At 37.7% G+C, this 15,729-nt stretch overlaps 1 protein-coding gene across 1 annotated transcript in view; it reads left to right on the forward strand.

Annotated features, from left to right (window-relative positions):
* Positions 1-234: 234 nt before the first annotated feature.
* The window catches only part of LOC120736835 (cadherin-1-like), a 271,472-nt gene continuing 255,977 nt past the window's right edge, over positions 235-15,729 (forward strand). Inside the window, exons 1-6 of the mRNA XM_040037169.1 lie at positions 235-367; positions 3,193-3,307; positions 3,958-4,046; positions 4,389-4,490; positions 4,887-5,027; positions 6,287-6,442. Of these exons, the coding sequence (XP_039893103.1) occupies positions 320-367; positions 3,193-3,307; positions 3,958-4,046; positions 4,389-4,490; positions 4,887-5,027; positions 6,287-6,442 (651 nt within the window). The 5' untranslated portion in view covers positions 235-319. The remainder of the gene's footprint in view (positions 368-3,192; positions 3,308-3,957; positions 4,047-4,388; positions 4,491-4,886; positions 5,028-6,286; positions 6,443-15,729) is intronic.

The raw sequence follows: 15,729 nt of genomic DNA on the forward strand, positions 1-15,729 counted from the left end.
CAGATGGTATTCCAAACAGACCAAACAGAAGTTACATGACTTACTCTTAATAGTTTATTTTTTGAAGCTGAACTTTCTCTATGCTGCAGAGTGTATGTTGTATGTCTGTTACATGTTCATAAATACAGAAACTACTGGAATCTGTCTGCTCAGGTGTGTTTAGTGTGCATGACCATATCAGGAAAACAGAGCCAGAGCTTCTACAAGCTGACGTCATGCGCTGAAAGTAGACTCGTCTACGTGAATGTTCAGTTGCTGTAACTACCCTCAGGAAACAAGATCATTGGTTATTGTGCTCTGCCTTCACTGAGAGAAAGACATGGAGAGCATTTGGTTTGTAATTTGGTGCATTTTAACAGTTTTTCAGGTAAGAATTATATATCTTACATATTTATATATTAAATCATATTACATATTTTGCATTTTCAAAATCATTTTAATACTGAATATTAGTTCAAATGTTCTACAAGACATTTTTTTACTATTTCTTTTACTATTTTTAAAAATTGAGGATAAAATTGAGTTTTTGTTTATAGATGACAGTGACAGCACAACTCTGCTGCATCACCTCTTCTAACAACAGTCTTTTCTATGTTTAATGGGACCAGTTGCTACAGTTTCAGAAGCCTTTATTTTTTCTATACGGTACTGATAAAGATTTTAGATTCTTAATAGTTTGTAATGTCCTTTGCTATGTTTCTCATTTCATTTCCAGTTCTGCTGAATTGAATTTTTCTTGAATTCAAGTGACTGAAAGGTCTAGCCTGCAGACACTTCTTGCTCTTATGAAACCATGCTGTTGGATTGCATGCAGAAAAAGATTTGGCATAGTCTTGCTGAAATACGTAAAGCATTCTCTGAAAAATCACTGTGGAGGTGTGTTACAGTTGAGTTCAAGTGTAAGATGGGGTTCAACTGCACGACAAGCAGTGCACTCTGTCACATTTTTAACCCAAAGAATCCACGATTTCCAAATTGAATTTGAAATTTTGGTTGGTTAGGTAACAGGACAGAATATCAGATATAGATCCGATATAGACAGAGTGTCATCTGCATAGCAGTGAAAATGTATGCTTCGATGTCTTCGATGATACTGCCTAAGGGAAACATGTGTAATGTAAACAGAATTGGTCCTAGCGCTGAACCCTGTGTAACTCCATAATTAACCTCAGTGTGTGAAGAGGACTCTCCATTTACATGCACAAATTGGAGTCTATTAGATAGATATGATACAAACCACTGCAGCACAGTACCTGTAATACCTACAGCATGTTCTAATCGCTCTAATAGGATATTATGGTCGACAGTATGGAACGCTGCACTGAGGTCTAGCAGGACAAGCACAGAGATGAGTCCACTGTCAGAGGCCAAGAGAAGATCATTTGTAACCTTCACTAAAGCTGTTTCTGTGCTGTGATGAGCTCTGAAACCTGACTGAACGATCAATTGGACAAAAAGACTAAATAAGTATCAAAGTATCAGTTGTACGTGTTTGAGAGTTATACCAGGGATTCAAGTACTTCTGATTTGAGGCCTTATTTTTCACAGGAGCTACAGTATCCAGAGTCATACTTAGAAGAGTTAAAATTATTAACAAGGTAATCAACCTCTGTTGGAGTAGTGTTCAGGAAGCTGTTCTGCTCTGTGTTGGTAAAAAGGTATAGAGGAAGATAACAATGGATGTTCCCCACCGCTGTGTAATCAATTATTGTGAATATAAATGTTATCAGGAAATGATCAGACAGCAGAGGGTTTTCAGGAAACACTGTTAAATGTTCAGTTTCTATGCCATATGTTAAAACAAGATCTAGAGTGTGATTAAAGTGGTGGGTGGGTTCTTTTACATTTTGAGAGAAACCAATTGAGTCTAAAAACAGATTAAATGCCATGTTGAGGCTGTCATTTTTAGCATCTACATGGATGTTAAAATCACCCACAATAATTATTTTACTGAGCTGAGCACTAAATCAGATAAAAGTCTGAGCAAACAGACAGAAACTCTGTAAGACCCAGGTGGACGATAACAAATATAAGGGATAGATAACAAATATTTAGATTTTGTCATGGTCCTGGGTCGTTTTGTGTTTGGTATTATTATTATCTTATGTTCTAGTTGTTTCTGATTTTGGTTGCCTGAGTCCTCCCCCTCTGCTCTGTTCATGTCCCTGAGCTTGTGTTTGTGAAGTTTCTGTTTTACTTTGAAAGGTCCTGTCTCATGTTAGTTTATTCTGTTTTACTTCCTTGTCTTGTCTAATTAGGTGCAGCTGTGTTCCCCTCTGCTATGTCATTCCCTCATTACCTTGTCTGTATTTATAGTCAGGGGTGCACATAAGTTGTATGGGAGTATGCGGCACATTCTGTGCGCTCATCATTTGTTTGAAGCCAGCTCACCTTCTGCAACCACTTTTCTAGGAATACGTGCTTCTTTTGCGGTTTGGACTCCTGACATTTCTTTGGAGGTGGAGGAACATCACAGTAATTGCTTAAAGGAGCTCGCTTCTTCGACATCTTTAAGAGTTCTAAACATGTCTGTCCTCCTCCAGAAAATCTTATGTACGCAAACACGCGTTTCAACTTCTTATCTGGTGCACCTCTTTTATTTTGACAGCGCACCTGCGGACCACTTATGTGCAGCCCTGTTTATAGTGTGTGCCTGCCTGTGTTCCTTGTCACCTGGTCTGTGTAACCTGGTGAAATTTCTGCATCTCTCTGCCCAACATTCTCTGTGACATTTCCGATCTTCGTCCAGAGGTTGTATGGTTTTAGGTTTGTGTGTTTGTGTTGTCTAGTTTTTCCCCAGTTTAGGCTATGTTTTAGTTCTGTCCTTGTCATCCTCGCTTTTGTTGTTTTTCACCTCGTGTAATAAAGAGCTCACTTGCATCACAGCCAATGCCTGCATTTTGGGTCCTCATTCTCACAACACCACACGGCTGACTGAAACACGTTGCTACTAAACATCCTGTGCCCTGTGCCTACACCAGGGAAGTCCTACTTATAAACACTTTTTTCTTATTTTGCTGGGAACCAGAAAGTAACCGCACTGATAAGTTTTTTTTTTTTCTTGCTTGGTGATACTTTTGAAAACTCTGTAATGTCTCTGATGATCTACCTACAACTGCATGCACAAGTAATTGTTTAAAGGAATCTGAATCATTCGTGGCAACCATTAAAATGCTGTTTCTTCTGTCCTAGCCTCCAAATTTAGTGACTGCTGAGGAGCCAGTATGTGTACCTGGGTTTCAGTCAGATCAGCTCACTTTCAGTGTGACGAGAAACTACCTGACAAGAGGCACAGTACTGGGCAAAGGTAATAACAGAAATGGTTGTATATTGGTTAGTAGTGGTTTAAAGTTGCAGTTAGTAGGGATTTGTTTCTGAGAGGCCATCAACAGGTTAAAAGCAAATAGCACATTTCAAATAGCTGAGAATTTCAGGGATGAAATTTCTTAATCAAACACATTTTTCACAAGTGAGAAAACTATTGCACCTGGAGCTCCTGGGTTTGTACCACAAGACCATCTTGCTGTGAGCCAAAGTATTAACCACTACGTCACCATACCAAAAGTATATTAATCAAAATATTTGTTTGTCATGCACAGCTACAATGATGACAAAACATCTCACATCACATGTGCACATTTCACCACACCTGAAGCTGAAGTTGGTTTCAAAGCAGCTTGCAGATATGTAGGAGGTGTAATAAGACTAGACCAGTTAACATACTTATAGAGTAGCCGAAGTAATACCAGGCATGATATCAACTAATACCAATTTTTCTGCAGCTTTGATACATGAGTCTTCATAGAGCTTCAAAGCATAGGATATTTCTTAACTTCTATTTGATTTAACAACAGTTTTTATTACTTTGTTCTTATGCATTTAAGACGTGCCACTTATTTTTCTTTCTCTTGATGAACTCCAGTAATTAAACAATAACTATTCTCTCTCTGTTCTCAGTGGGCTTCACTGACTGCACAGATCGCACAAGATTTCTGTTCGACACCTCTGACAAACGTTTTGTAGTAAAGACAGACGGTGTACTGATGGTGAGTGCAGATTCAAAGACTTGCTTGGTACTGTTTTTGTGGGTAAACAGAACGTAGTAAACATTTTAATGTACTGCAACAAATATCTCTGACAATCTCAGATGAATAGTGTTTGTGGGATTTTTTGCTGAAAAGAACTGAGCGTTTCTAGCTCTGAGGATATTTTAGCTTTTGCTGACATGAAACCTGAAATGTTGCAACATATTTAAAGAGGAGCAAAAGTTTCTTCGACGACTGTATCATAGACTGCTAACGAACATCACTGAATTTTACTTTGACAAATTCTGAATGTTTTTTACATGTTAGCTTCTTTAAAAATCTATAAAAAATGTTTTCTTTCAGGTAAAGAGAGCAGTTTATCTTCATGAAGGACACCATGACTTCTTCATCCACTCCTGGGACTCACAAGGCCTAAAACTGACCATTCCTGTCAGTGTGAGCATGGTGAGCATCACTATATTAAAGTGGGCTCAGCAGTCAGATAAGAGACAAAAGAAAACCAATTTTTTCTTCTTCTCGAAATAATTTTTTTTAAGGAAAATATCCCGCTTACATCGTACTGTTATTTACTTAGAGCATGAAACCTCAAGTACCTTTTTAATGACTTTGAATACGAAACTAAGGCTCTGGACACAAAGAGCTGTTTCTCTTTAACACTGTGTGGCTGCACATGTAAGGGTCGGTTACATTTAGTTAGTGGGTTACAGAGCTACTCTTGTTGTTACAGCCACCTTTGACAGTCAACATAATCCTAGTACATCGAATGTATCTCATCCTCCTCATTGCACTTGATCCATTTCTGGAAGTGTTCTTCTATAAAATGTCTGCTTGTTTTCCCAGAATGCAGCTGATGCTCAGGTGCCTGTTCTGCAGTTTCCCAAGCCAGGTGAAGGGCTGAGGAGGAGGAAGAGAGACTGGGTTATTCCTCCACTCAGTGTTCCTGAGAATATGAGAGGAAACTATCCCCTGAAAGTAGCTCAGGTAAGGGGACCTCAATTATCTTGTGGCAAAACATTTATTCTAAAGTGTATTTCAATTTGTTGTTTTCGCCACAGGATCTTTTCCATTTGGCTTTCTTTACAGTGGGTATACTCGTTTTGACATTTGCTGTAGCTGTCATTTTCAAATGCCACTTGAAAGCAACGGTTTGGCAATCATTAAAATACTGTTTTGAAAAGAACAACTGTAAAATGTCTGTGTGTGATTGTACCAGTTAAAACGTGGCTGTGCACAATGGGCAGATTATTTGTTCCAAAAACTATTGAATTAAAGACTCGGGAAACAAAAACAAACAGGAAGCATCCATATAAATCCATCCATCCATTCGCTTCCGCTTATCCGTTCCAGGGTCGCGGGGGGCGCTGGAGCCTTTCCCAGCTGTCAGAGGGCGAGAGGCGGGGTGCACCCTGGACAGGTCGCCAGTCTGTCGCAGGGCTAACACATAGAGACACAGACAACCATTCAGTCTCAGATTCATCCATATAAATGTAAAACAAAATTATATTTAAAAAAAAAAAACAACAACAACAGAGAACAGATTTTGACAAAAAAAAGAACCACTAACCTACAGTTACTCATGTCTCCAGTAATACATCAGTCAGGTTTGGTTGTTAAAATAAGCAGCATTCAGATTTCATTGATTATTAGTTAGATGATCAGCGAGAGAGAAAACTGTCCCACGTGTGCCACAACGAAACTCAGTAATAAGATTGGATATCAAAATAATTCCTTATTCAGAGATCACAAGATGCCTTATTGAATGATCCTGTTGCACACTTAGATTAAAAGAAATAGAAACCAGTTTAGCTTTGTGCGTCTGCCTTTACTGTATATTCTGCAACTATATGCACATAGTTACAGGTTTGTACACAGTCTCACACAGCGTTCGTTAGGCACACTGCCTCATGGTGAGTGGCCTGGCAGCCAGAGCTGCTCATTTCAGGAGATGGTCCCTCTTGTGGTGTAACAGAGGAATAATTCTCCTCATTTGAGACTGGGGCACACATTATCTTACAACTAAAGAAAATAACATATTTGAACAATCGGAAATTTTAACCAAATACACAACTGTAATTATAAGATTATGGGGGCTGTCTTGTTTTTCTTACAATCCCAATAACAGCATGTAGAAAATTGGAACCGGTCTTCTACCTCAGGTATCTCTTTGCTGTAGCTGTTGTTCAACGCTAACTTTTGTTGGAGTCAGTGGTTTGACTCAGTTCTGTTGTATTTTTGTTCAGATCCGCTCTGCTGAAGACAGAACAAGGAAGATGTTTTACAGCATCACTGGTCCAGGAGCTGATCTGCCTCCTGTTGGTCGTTTCACAATGGACAGAGAGACGGGCAATCTGTATGTAACACAGCCACTCGACAGAGAGCAAACAGCCAGTTACACGGTAATCATCCTCACTTCGTACCTGATTATTGCATTTTGATCCCCATTGAAAAAGTGTGTGTGTGGGCGAATCTAAACTTAAAATCTTCTGTCTGTGTAGTTTCTAGCACATGCTGTGAGTGACAGAGCAGGACAAGCTGAGCCTCCTATGGAGATTATAGTCAATGTGATCGACCAGAATGACAACAAACCTTATTTTACGGTGGAGTACAACGCAAATGTTGCTGAGGCCACGGCCATTGGTATGTATAGAAACCTTATTGCCTCTGGACTTCTTAGGTAGTTTTCTTTGTTTTTGGACGATCGTGGCTCAAAGAGTTGGCAGTTTGTCTTGTAACTGAAAGGTTGCCGGTTCGAGCCCCAGCTCGGACAGTCTCGGTCGTTGTGTCTTTGGGCAAGACACTTCACCTACCGTCTACTGGTGATGGCCAGAGGGGCTGATGGTGCGATATGGCAGCCTCGCTTCTGTCAGTCTGCCCCAGGGCTCCACCAGTGTGTGAATGAATAGTGGAATTGTAAAGTGCTTTGAGTGCCCCGAAAAGCGCTATATAAATACAATCCATTATTATTTATAATTGTTATCCGTGATGGAGTTTTCTCCACGTCCACTATATTTAAAGAATCTCAAGATACCAGAGACTTAAAGATAATCAAAATGACACCGAAAGCACCAGAGAATGATTTGGGTTGGAAGGAAATTAGCAGACTTTTTGCATTACGTCCATTTTATTCAGAAAATCTTGTAAATGAAGCAGTGTAAAGACCTTCAGGAACTTTTTTTATTTTCTCCACTCCAGGGACTGAGGTGGTTAGGGTTGAGGCCAAAGACGACGATGAGCCAGATAGTGACAACTCAGATCTCCGCTATCGTATTCTGAACCAGGACCCACCGCTGCCCACTGACAACATGTTTGAAATCAACCCAGTTACTGGAAGCATCAGAGTCACTGGTAGCGGATTAGACAGAGAGGTAAGACCTGTTAAACATTTAAAACACAAGTATCCTTTTACACCTAAGGGCTGAAAAAACATTTTATAATGAATCAGGATCAGCAGTCTGCCTGTCACTGCTAGAAATCAGTCACAAAAGGGTGCTGCAAAAAAACATGTTTTGTTTTTTGATAATGAAACTCAAATTTGACACAGCCTCTGAAGTATAGTTATAGTTTATCAGTCTACATTTCTGGTTTGTGTCATGCCTCTGGACACACAATTCCTACTTGGCAAATAATTTGTCAGATAAATCTGTGTCTTCCATGCAAACTATGGCAGATCAGAGCAATCTGTTTTTGGTGCAGCATCGTAAACCTCTTTGCGACTGACTTCACAGAGCAACAACAAACAGCCTCGTGCCAAATGGTCAAGGAATACTTTATTTTATTAAGTTTGGCCACGCCTCTCAAAAGCATCATGTTTGTCATAAGTAAAATATTAAACAAGTTAAACTTCAGCTTTTCAGCAGAATCGGCCTTCATAGATGGAGAGCTTTAGTCCGTCTGAAGGCTGCGTTACAGTCTGTAAAACCGATGTCAGTGTTTCTACCTTCCTGTTGATGAGCTGATGTCTGTATCTTACCAGAAATATCCACAGTACACTCTGACAGTACAAGCAGCAGATATGAAGGGAGAAGGGTTAACTGGACAAACCAAAGTCATCCTCACGGTGACAGATGGCAGCAGTAATGCTCCTGACAGCAGCAGCAACGTGGAACCAAACACTGCACGTGTTTTTCCAGCTATTTTCTTCACTGAGAACAACAGAGGACCCTATCCTATTAAGTTAATTGAAGTAAGAGAATCTGATTCTGAAATTAACTTCAGACTTTTGTTTCTGCACAGGATGTCTCTGTATTGGTTTACTCAAAGGTTGAATAAACTGGTTAAACTGAAACAAGTTATGAATCTAATCCGGCCATTGTCTCCTTACTCTAATAGTGTCATCAGCAGTTAGGTGGGTCGCTTGTAAAAATATTACTTCAGCTTTAATTTGTCGAGTCACATTATTCATGCTTCATATAATTCTCGATCCAGAGGTGTAATTATACTAATTCATAACTCAGTACCATTTAACCTTGTTAACATTATTAGTGATTGTTATGGCAGATATTTTATTGTCCAATGTGAAATAGCCTCACACAAATTGAACTTAATACATATGAATGCAATAATGACAACCCATCTTTTTTTAGAAATCTGTTTTGTTATTTCCAGGATAAATCATTATTGGGGGAGATTTTAATGGCACACTTTATTCAAGTGTTGATAAATCAAGCGGAGTCGATTCAGCTCATAAGCAGTCTAGAAAGGAAATACTACAATTTATGACTGAATTCAATTTAGTTGATGTTTGGAGAAACATGCACCCAGATAAGATTACTTTCTCTTGCTACTCTAGCACTCATGGGACCTTTTTCAGAATTGACTATTTCTTACTTTCTGCATCCTTGGTATCCATGGTAACTAAATCCTGGTGTGATAGTATTGTCATATCAGATCACTCCGCCGTTTCATTTCAATTATATTTACCCAGCTTACCATTATTTACCACTAGATGGCAACTGCAATCTTTCTGGTTGAAAGATCCAGAATTCTTGGAACACATTGGAAAGCAAATAGATTATTACTTTGCTTATAATACAACTCAAACCACGGCTACTTTAAAATGGGAGGCTTTCCTGAGAGGGCAAATGATCCTTTATACAAGTTTTAAACAAAACAAAAAAAATCTAGGATGGAATTGGTCCATCTGGAGAAAAAGATAAAAGACATTGAGGAAGAGATATTTATATCCAAATCTAATGCTCTAGTTCTAGAGTTAAATAAACTCAGAGCTAAATTCAATATTTTGTCATTAAATAAAGCTACTAACAGTTTAATAAGACTGAAACAGTCATATTATGAACAGGATGAAAAAGCAAGTAAAATACTGGCTTGGCGTATTTAGCAGGCTCAGACGAACAATAAATTCTGTAACTACAGATGAAGGACAGATCACAGCTGATCCTAAACATATTAATGACTCTTTTTGCACTTTTTATAAACAGCTATACAAAACTAAGCATTTAAATTCATTTTAATAAAAAAACAAAAAAGATTTTTTTAGATCAGCTGCATTTTCCTAGAACGGTATGGATGAACTAGGGCTTAATATAAGAGTAGAAGAAATTACTAATGCTATAAGGAACATGAAAGGGGGTAAAACTGGACCTGATTATACCAATACTGATACCAATAAAAATATACAAAATATTTAAAGACAGTTTGATCCAGCCCTTATTGGATATGTATGAGGAATCATTTGAATCTGGGTCTCTCCCCCCCCCATGTAATATTGCAACAATTACACTTTTACTGAAACCTTTTATTGAAAGCCAGCAATTAATTGTAGTTCTTATAGACCAATTTCACTGCTGATTAAAATATACTTTACAAATTATTAGCTACGAGACTAGAGACACTCTTGCCTAATATGATTCACTCAGACCAGAATGGCTTTATCCAGGGGAGGCAGAGGTTTCACAATATACGGAGGGTCATGAAGATCATTTATGAGAAAAAATAGACCAGAGACAATGCATTAATCTCAATGGATGATGAAAAAGCCTTTGACAGGATTGAATGGCCATTTTTATTTGAAGTTTTGAGAAAGTTTGTTATTGGGAACAGATTTTTTAAATGGATTCAATTGATATACTCCAATCCTCAAGAGATTTTAACTAACGGTCTTTTTTCCACACCATTCAGACTCTATCGTGGTACTACACAAGGTGCCCTTTGTCACCTCTCTTGTTCACCTTGGCAATTGTGTCTCTTGCGATGGCAATTTGGAATCATAAAAACATATCAGGAATTAAAGTAGGCAATGTTGACCACCGTATTGCCCTATATGCAGATGATATGATCCTGTTCTGCACCAATTTAAACAAATCAATACCATCCATATTAAGTCTTATTAATACATTTAGTACATTTTCTGGTTACAAAATAAAAAGTCTGAAATATTATTTTTCAATAAAAATGAACGACAAAATCCTCCAGTTTCTGCAAAGTCCTCCCTTTCTGCAATCTGAACATGGGTTTACTTATCTAGGTGTGAAATTAATTCCCTCAATTGAAAATATTCTTGCATCCAATTATAATTCCTTAACGACGTCAGTTACTACACTCCTAAATAGATGGACGAAATTACCTATATCTTTAATTGATCGTATTAATATACTAAAAATGTAAATTTTGCCCAAATATCTTTACCTTTTTCAATCAATATCTCTCTCTCGACCAAAATCTTTCTTTTAAGATTTGCAAAAACGATTCCGAAACTTTATCTGAAATAGCAAAAGACCAAGGCTCAGAATCTCCTTACTATACCTTCCTTATGAAAGAGGGGGTTTACAACTTCCTAATTTAACGTGGTACTTCTGCTCAAATCAGAGTGGCAATGTTTTATTTTGCTAATGAGCAGACTCCAGCGTGAGTTTCTATGTAGTCTACAGAAATCAAAATTCCCCCTAACTTATATCTTTACTCAGCCAACAGGAAAGCACTACTTAAGCAAACTAAGAACCCCTTTTTTAAAAACACTGTAATGATCTGGTATGAAACACATAACTACTTGGGAGAAACGTCACAACTTTCTAGGTTCACTCCAATATTTGGAAATAACAGCTTTCCTCCTGGTAGGGCGGATGCAGGCTTTAAACTTTGGTTCGATCAAGGTATAAGAAAAGTGTCTGATATGTTTAGGAATAATACTCTTATGGCTTTTGAACAGCTTAGAAGTACATTTTCTATTCCTGTCAAACATTTCTTTTTAAATTTCTTCAATTAAGAAATGTTATCTTAACCACACAAGGTAACAGCTTTGAAATCCCCACCTACTCCTCTCTAGAGAATACAGTTATAAAGCATCTAAATGAGAGAGGCCGAGTTTCTGCATTGTACAAATTATTTATGGAAAATTCCAAAGAATCAACACAGTCTATTTTAGAGGCATGGAGGAATGATTTGCAAATGGATATATCAGATGACGATTGGTATAAATCATGCTTCTTGGCCCAGAGTCAGACAATTAATCTAAACTACTTCAACATAAATGGTTAAAAAGACAATATATTACTCCATCAAAAATGCATCATTTTAACCCAAACACCTGTATTAAGTGTGGAGTGGATAGGAGTTCTTTATTTCACTGTATATGGGAATGTCCACATGTGAAAGTTTTTTGGGAAAAGGTAATAAATCTGTCCAATCATTGGTGATGTGATTCCACTCAATCCCAACATATGTATTTTAAATATATACACAAATCATTTTGTACTTGCTGCAAACAATAGAGCTCTGTTAACGATCGACTTTTGGAAGCCAAGCGCTGTGTTGCTATGTGTTGGAAAAATCAAAAAATATGTGGACTATCTCAGTGGTTTAATGGACTGACATCTATACTATCTATGGAGGAAATAACTTATGCATTAAGAAATAAACTGTTTTGGTCCATATGGTCAAAATTCTACAGCTTTTTGGTGAACTGTAACGTATACACTGTGGACTTAACGGCTTGAAGTGCTACCTTGATTTGTATATCTGCCCTTACCTTCTGTTATGGTTTGTTTTGTTTTGTTTTCTGTTTTATCATTATGCATTTTTTTTTTTATGTCCATGGTGTATTACGTAAAATTTGTTAAAACTAATAATGGGCTAATAATAAATGTTTAAAAAAAAGTACAGCTAAAGACCTCTGCACAACTGCTTTACAATAGTTGTTGTGCAATATTATAACTGTAGTCAGTGAGAGTGGTTTAACCTAATCCTGGTGTGTTTTGTTTAGATACAGTCTGATGAACATCAAAAGCAGAATTTACATTACAGCATCACTGGTCCAGGAGCTGATCAGCCTCCTGTTGCCCTTTTCACCATGAATAGAGACACTGGCAGTCTGTATGTCACACAGCCAGTCGACAGAGAGGAAACAGCCCATTATAAGGTAAAGTGACATTTTTCTTGTGTTAAAAAATACTCCAGTAAAGGTAAAAGTACTGAATCAACCTCTTTACTTAAGTGAAAGTGAAAAAGTACAAGCTCTGAAATGTACTCTTGGACCACTTGAAAGCAGTGTTTTTATGCAAAAGTAACTGAATCTATTGATGTATTAACATAAGAATAAAATAAGGTTACTGCTTCAGAATGTAAATGCTATTTGAATCTAAATTAAAATACAAATGAATTTGCAGTGAGAGATGTAAACCTTGGGCCCCCTCTTCAGTTCAGAGGTGGTTCACATAAACAGGCTCCTTGACTCCTGCTCAACCCAGCGTCCTCCCTGTCCGCCATCTTTCAACATCTTACAATGCTGTGGTTGCAGCCATTCCCCAACTCTCTCTGGATGGTACTCATGGCCAATATTTCTTCCACTTAAAATGTTACGTCCAGATGAACACGTTTTACAAGTTTTATAGCTTCTCTCCCATTTATACTGCATCAAAGTATTAAGTCACAGAAAGACAACAGGAAAGTGTGGATGTTTCACTATCTACCAAATATATTTATGGTAGTTCTTTGTAAGAAAATAGATTATAACTTTTTGTTTTATAATTAAAACATAGTCTGAGCAATGAGCTGTCAGAAGTCTTTCTAATAATTTAAGCCCAAAGAGTTGTGCTGACAGATTTTTTTATTTTATTTACCACAGCAGCAGCAACAGGTGTGGGTTTGAGTATGACCCGCAGCCCTTTGCTGCATGTCTTTCCTTCTCTCTGTCTATCTACACTTTCTCTATCCAATAAAGCCCCAAAATGTTCCTATTATTTTGAATAAAAGCATTAATGTACATTGTTTATTCTTTTTTGAACAACATAATTTTAATGTGATTGTATATTGGCAGCTACAAGTGCATGTCGTGGCAGAAAGTGGAGATCACCAGGAGGTCATGAGTGTTATAGTTAAAGTCATCGACCAGAATGACAACAAACCTGTCTTCTCTCAAAACACCTTTGAGGGACAAGTTGCTGAAAACTCAGCACAAGGTACTGATAGTGTTTTTAATTTAAGCTTGCTTGTCATGTGTGCTTGTTTCACTTTTACAGGAGAAAAAGGAATCGGTTGCTAATAGTTACAAGGTACTTTATTTGTAATTAGCTCCAGTAAAGTGGGATGTGTACATTGTAACCCTACTATAAATAAAAGATAAACAAAGCCTGAATGACTGTTCTTAATTCCCACTTCTGAATTCTTTCTCTCCAGGTTCTGAAGTGATTAAGGTCGAGGCTACAGATTCTGATGAACCAGATAATGCCAACTCAGATATCCGTTACCGTATTCTGAGGCAGGACCCGCAGCTGCCCAGTGACAACATGTTTGAAATCAACTCAGTTACTGGAGCCATCAGTGTTGCTGGCACTGGACTAGACAGAGAGGTTAGCCTTCTAACGCATTCAGTGACAGTAAGCACACTGGCCAGCTCGGGATAAGGGGACCCACTTATGACTGCCATACAAGGGATTTAGAAAAAAAAAGAACAACTATTAAGTTGGCAGTTTTAACTTTTCTTTTCCCCTGTACCACTTTTTTACAAATTAAAAACAGCTTTAACAAACAGCAAATTGTATCAAAGAAGCAGGAAAATATCACGACTTCATTCCATTTTACTTGTTTAGCTGATATCTGTCCACTTATGTCCACTAATTCAAGTAGGCTAACACAGGTGTGTCAGTGTAGACAAAGTTAAATATGATCTGGTGCTGTCTCAAAGATATATGTTCAAAAATGAAATAAAACTGTCTCTTCTGAGTGCAACTGGAAAATAAACTCCCTGGCTCTCATTCTGCCTATGCTACCACACAGTTAGTGGTTAGCTTCATAGGGTGGACAGCATTAGAGCATTAGATGAATCTGCAACATTAAAATGTACCAAAGTGTCTGTCAGCTCTTTCTGGTTTCAGAAAAAAGCTTGATTCCATATATTCCTGTTGCTAATAATCAACTTGAAAACTTTGTTCTGCTGGGATGTTGTCACATGACACTGTCAGTTCTATGTAAACAGAAATTAGTTAGCATATTCCACTGAACTTTAAAATGAGAAGTATCTCATCAGAGTCTCCTTTGGATACAAACTGATGATAGAATGTTTTATCCTTCTTGTTGATGAGCTGAACTTATTATATTTCTCCTCCAACAGAAATATCCACAGTACACTCTGACAGTACAGGCAGCAGATATGGAGGGAGAAGGGTTATCTGGACAAGCACAAGTAATCATCAAGGTCAGAGATAACATCAATGTTCTCTTTTTCACTAGAGGGTCTTAATAATCACTCCATGTTTGCAAATTTAGCCGAGGTGTCAAATAGATTCTGGGCTGGCCCAGTGTTGGGCACCGTTGCTCTCAGTGTGGTGATGTCAGCATTACTACAAAGGAATGAAATGCTCTTTCCTTGACACGTTTTCTGAGAACACTTTTCATGAATAGTGTTTTAATAGTAGTTCAGGATTATCCAAAATTAGCTTAAAGCTATCAAAATAATGCAGAGAAACAAGGTGTGTTAATGAGATGTTGTGCCATATCAGGAGGGCTGTGCTTTCATGTTGTACAAAACCAGGCTACATATTAAAAAGATATTTGTATGTCCAGTATTGACCTTGGAAAAACGCAAAGTTTCTTGATTAACTGAGGGCTAAAAACCAACATCAAAAGTAAAAACAGGATAGCAGTAGCAACATTGTCACTGTGAAAATGCTGCCCCTTGTTTTCAAAATGTGGTAGTTGGCAGTCGGTTGTTGTTTTTAGAGGCACTTTAAAAGCCTGTGTTTGAATAACAGGTGGTGGAGAGCCAGTAGTCCTGGAAAAGCTTCAGGTCTCCTGTTCCTGTTTGGTAAGTTTAACTACATCTCATTTTTTAAACTGAATTGTCCAATAGTGAACTACACTAATTGTCATCACTTCCCCCATTGTAACATTTCTAGAATTAATATTAACATCACCTAACTTCTGACAAGAAGTAGTGCTTCTTAATTAACCCACAAGAAGCTGGCACTCTTACCTTACTGTTACAGAATCTACATTTCTGGATAGAACAAAATTGAAACAAAAATGGAGCTTTTTAAAATAATAAACAAACAGTAATTTCTGATTTGTTCCACTTACTGCATTTCCACTGATCCTGAGTCAGTTTGACCCCTTGAAGAAAAACATTGTTCACCCTGGTTTGGTGGCTCCGTATTGATATGCTAGAAACTTTTGTTGTGTTTTACCCAAAACAGAGCACGAAGACATCAGAGACATCTATCACTGGCTGATT

This window comes from Simochromis diagramma, unplaced genomic scaffold (genome assembly GCF_900408965.1).
Source record: "Simochromis diagramma unplaced genomic scaffold, fSimDia1.1 OVJJ01000197.1, whole genome shotgun sequence".
Taxonomy (NCBI): Eukaryota; Metazoa; Chordata; class Actinopteri; order Cichliformes; family Cichlidae; genus Simochromis; species Simochromis diagramma.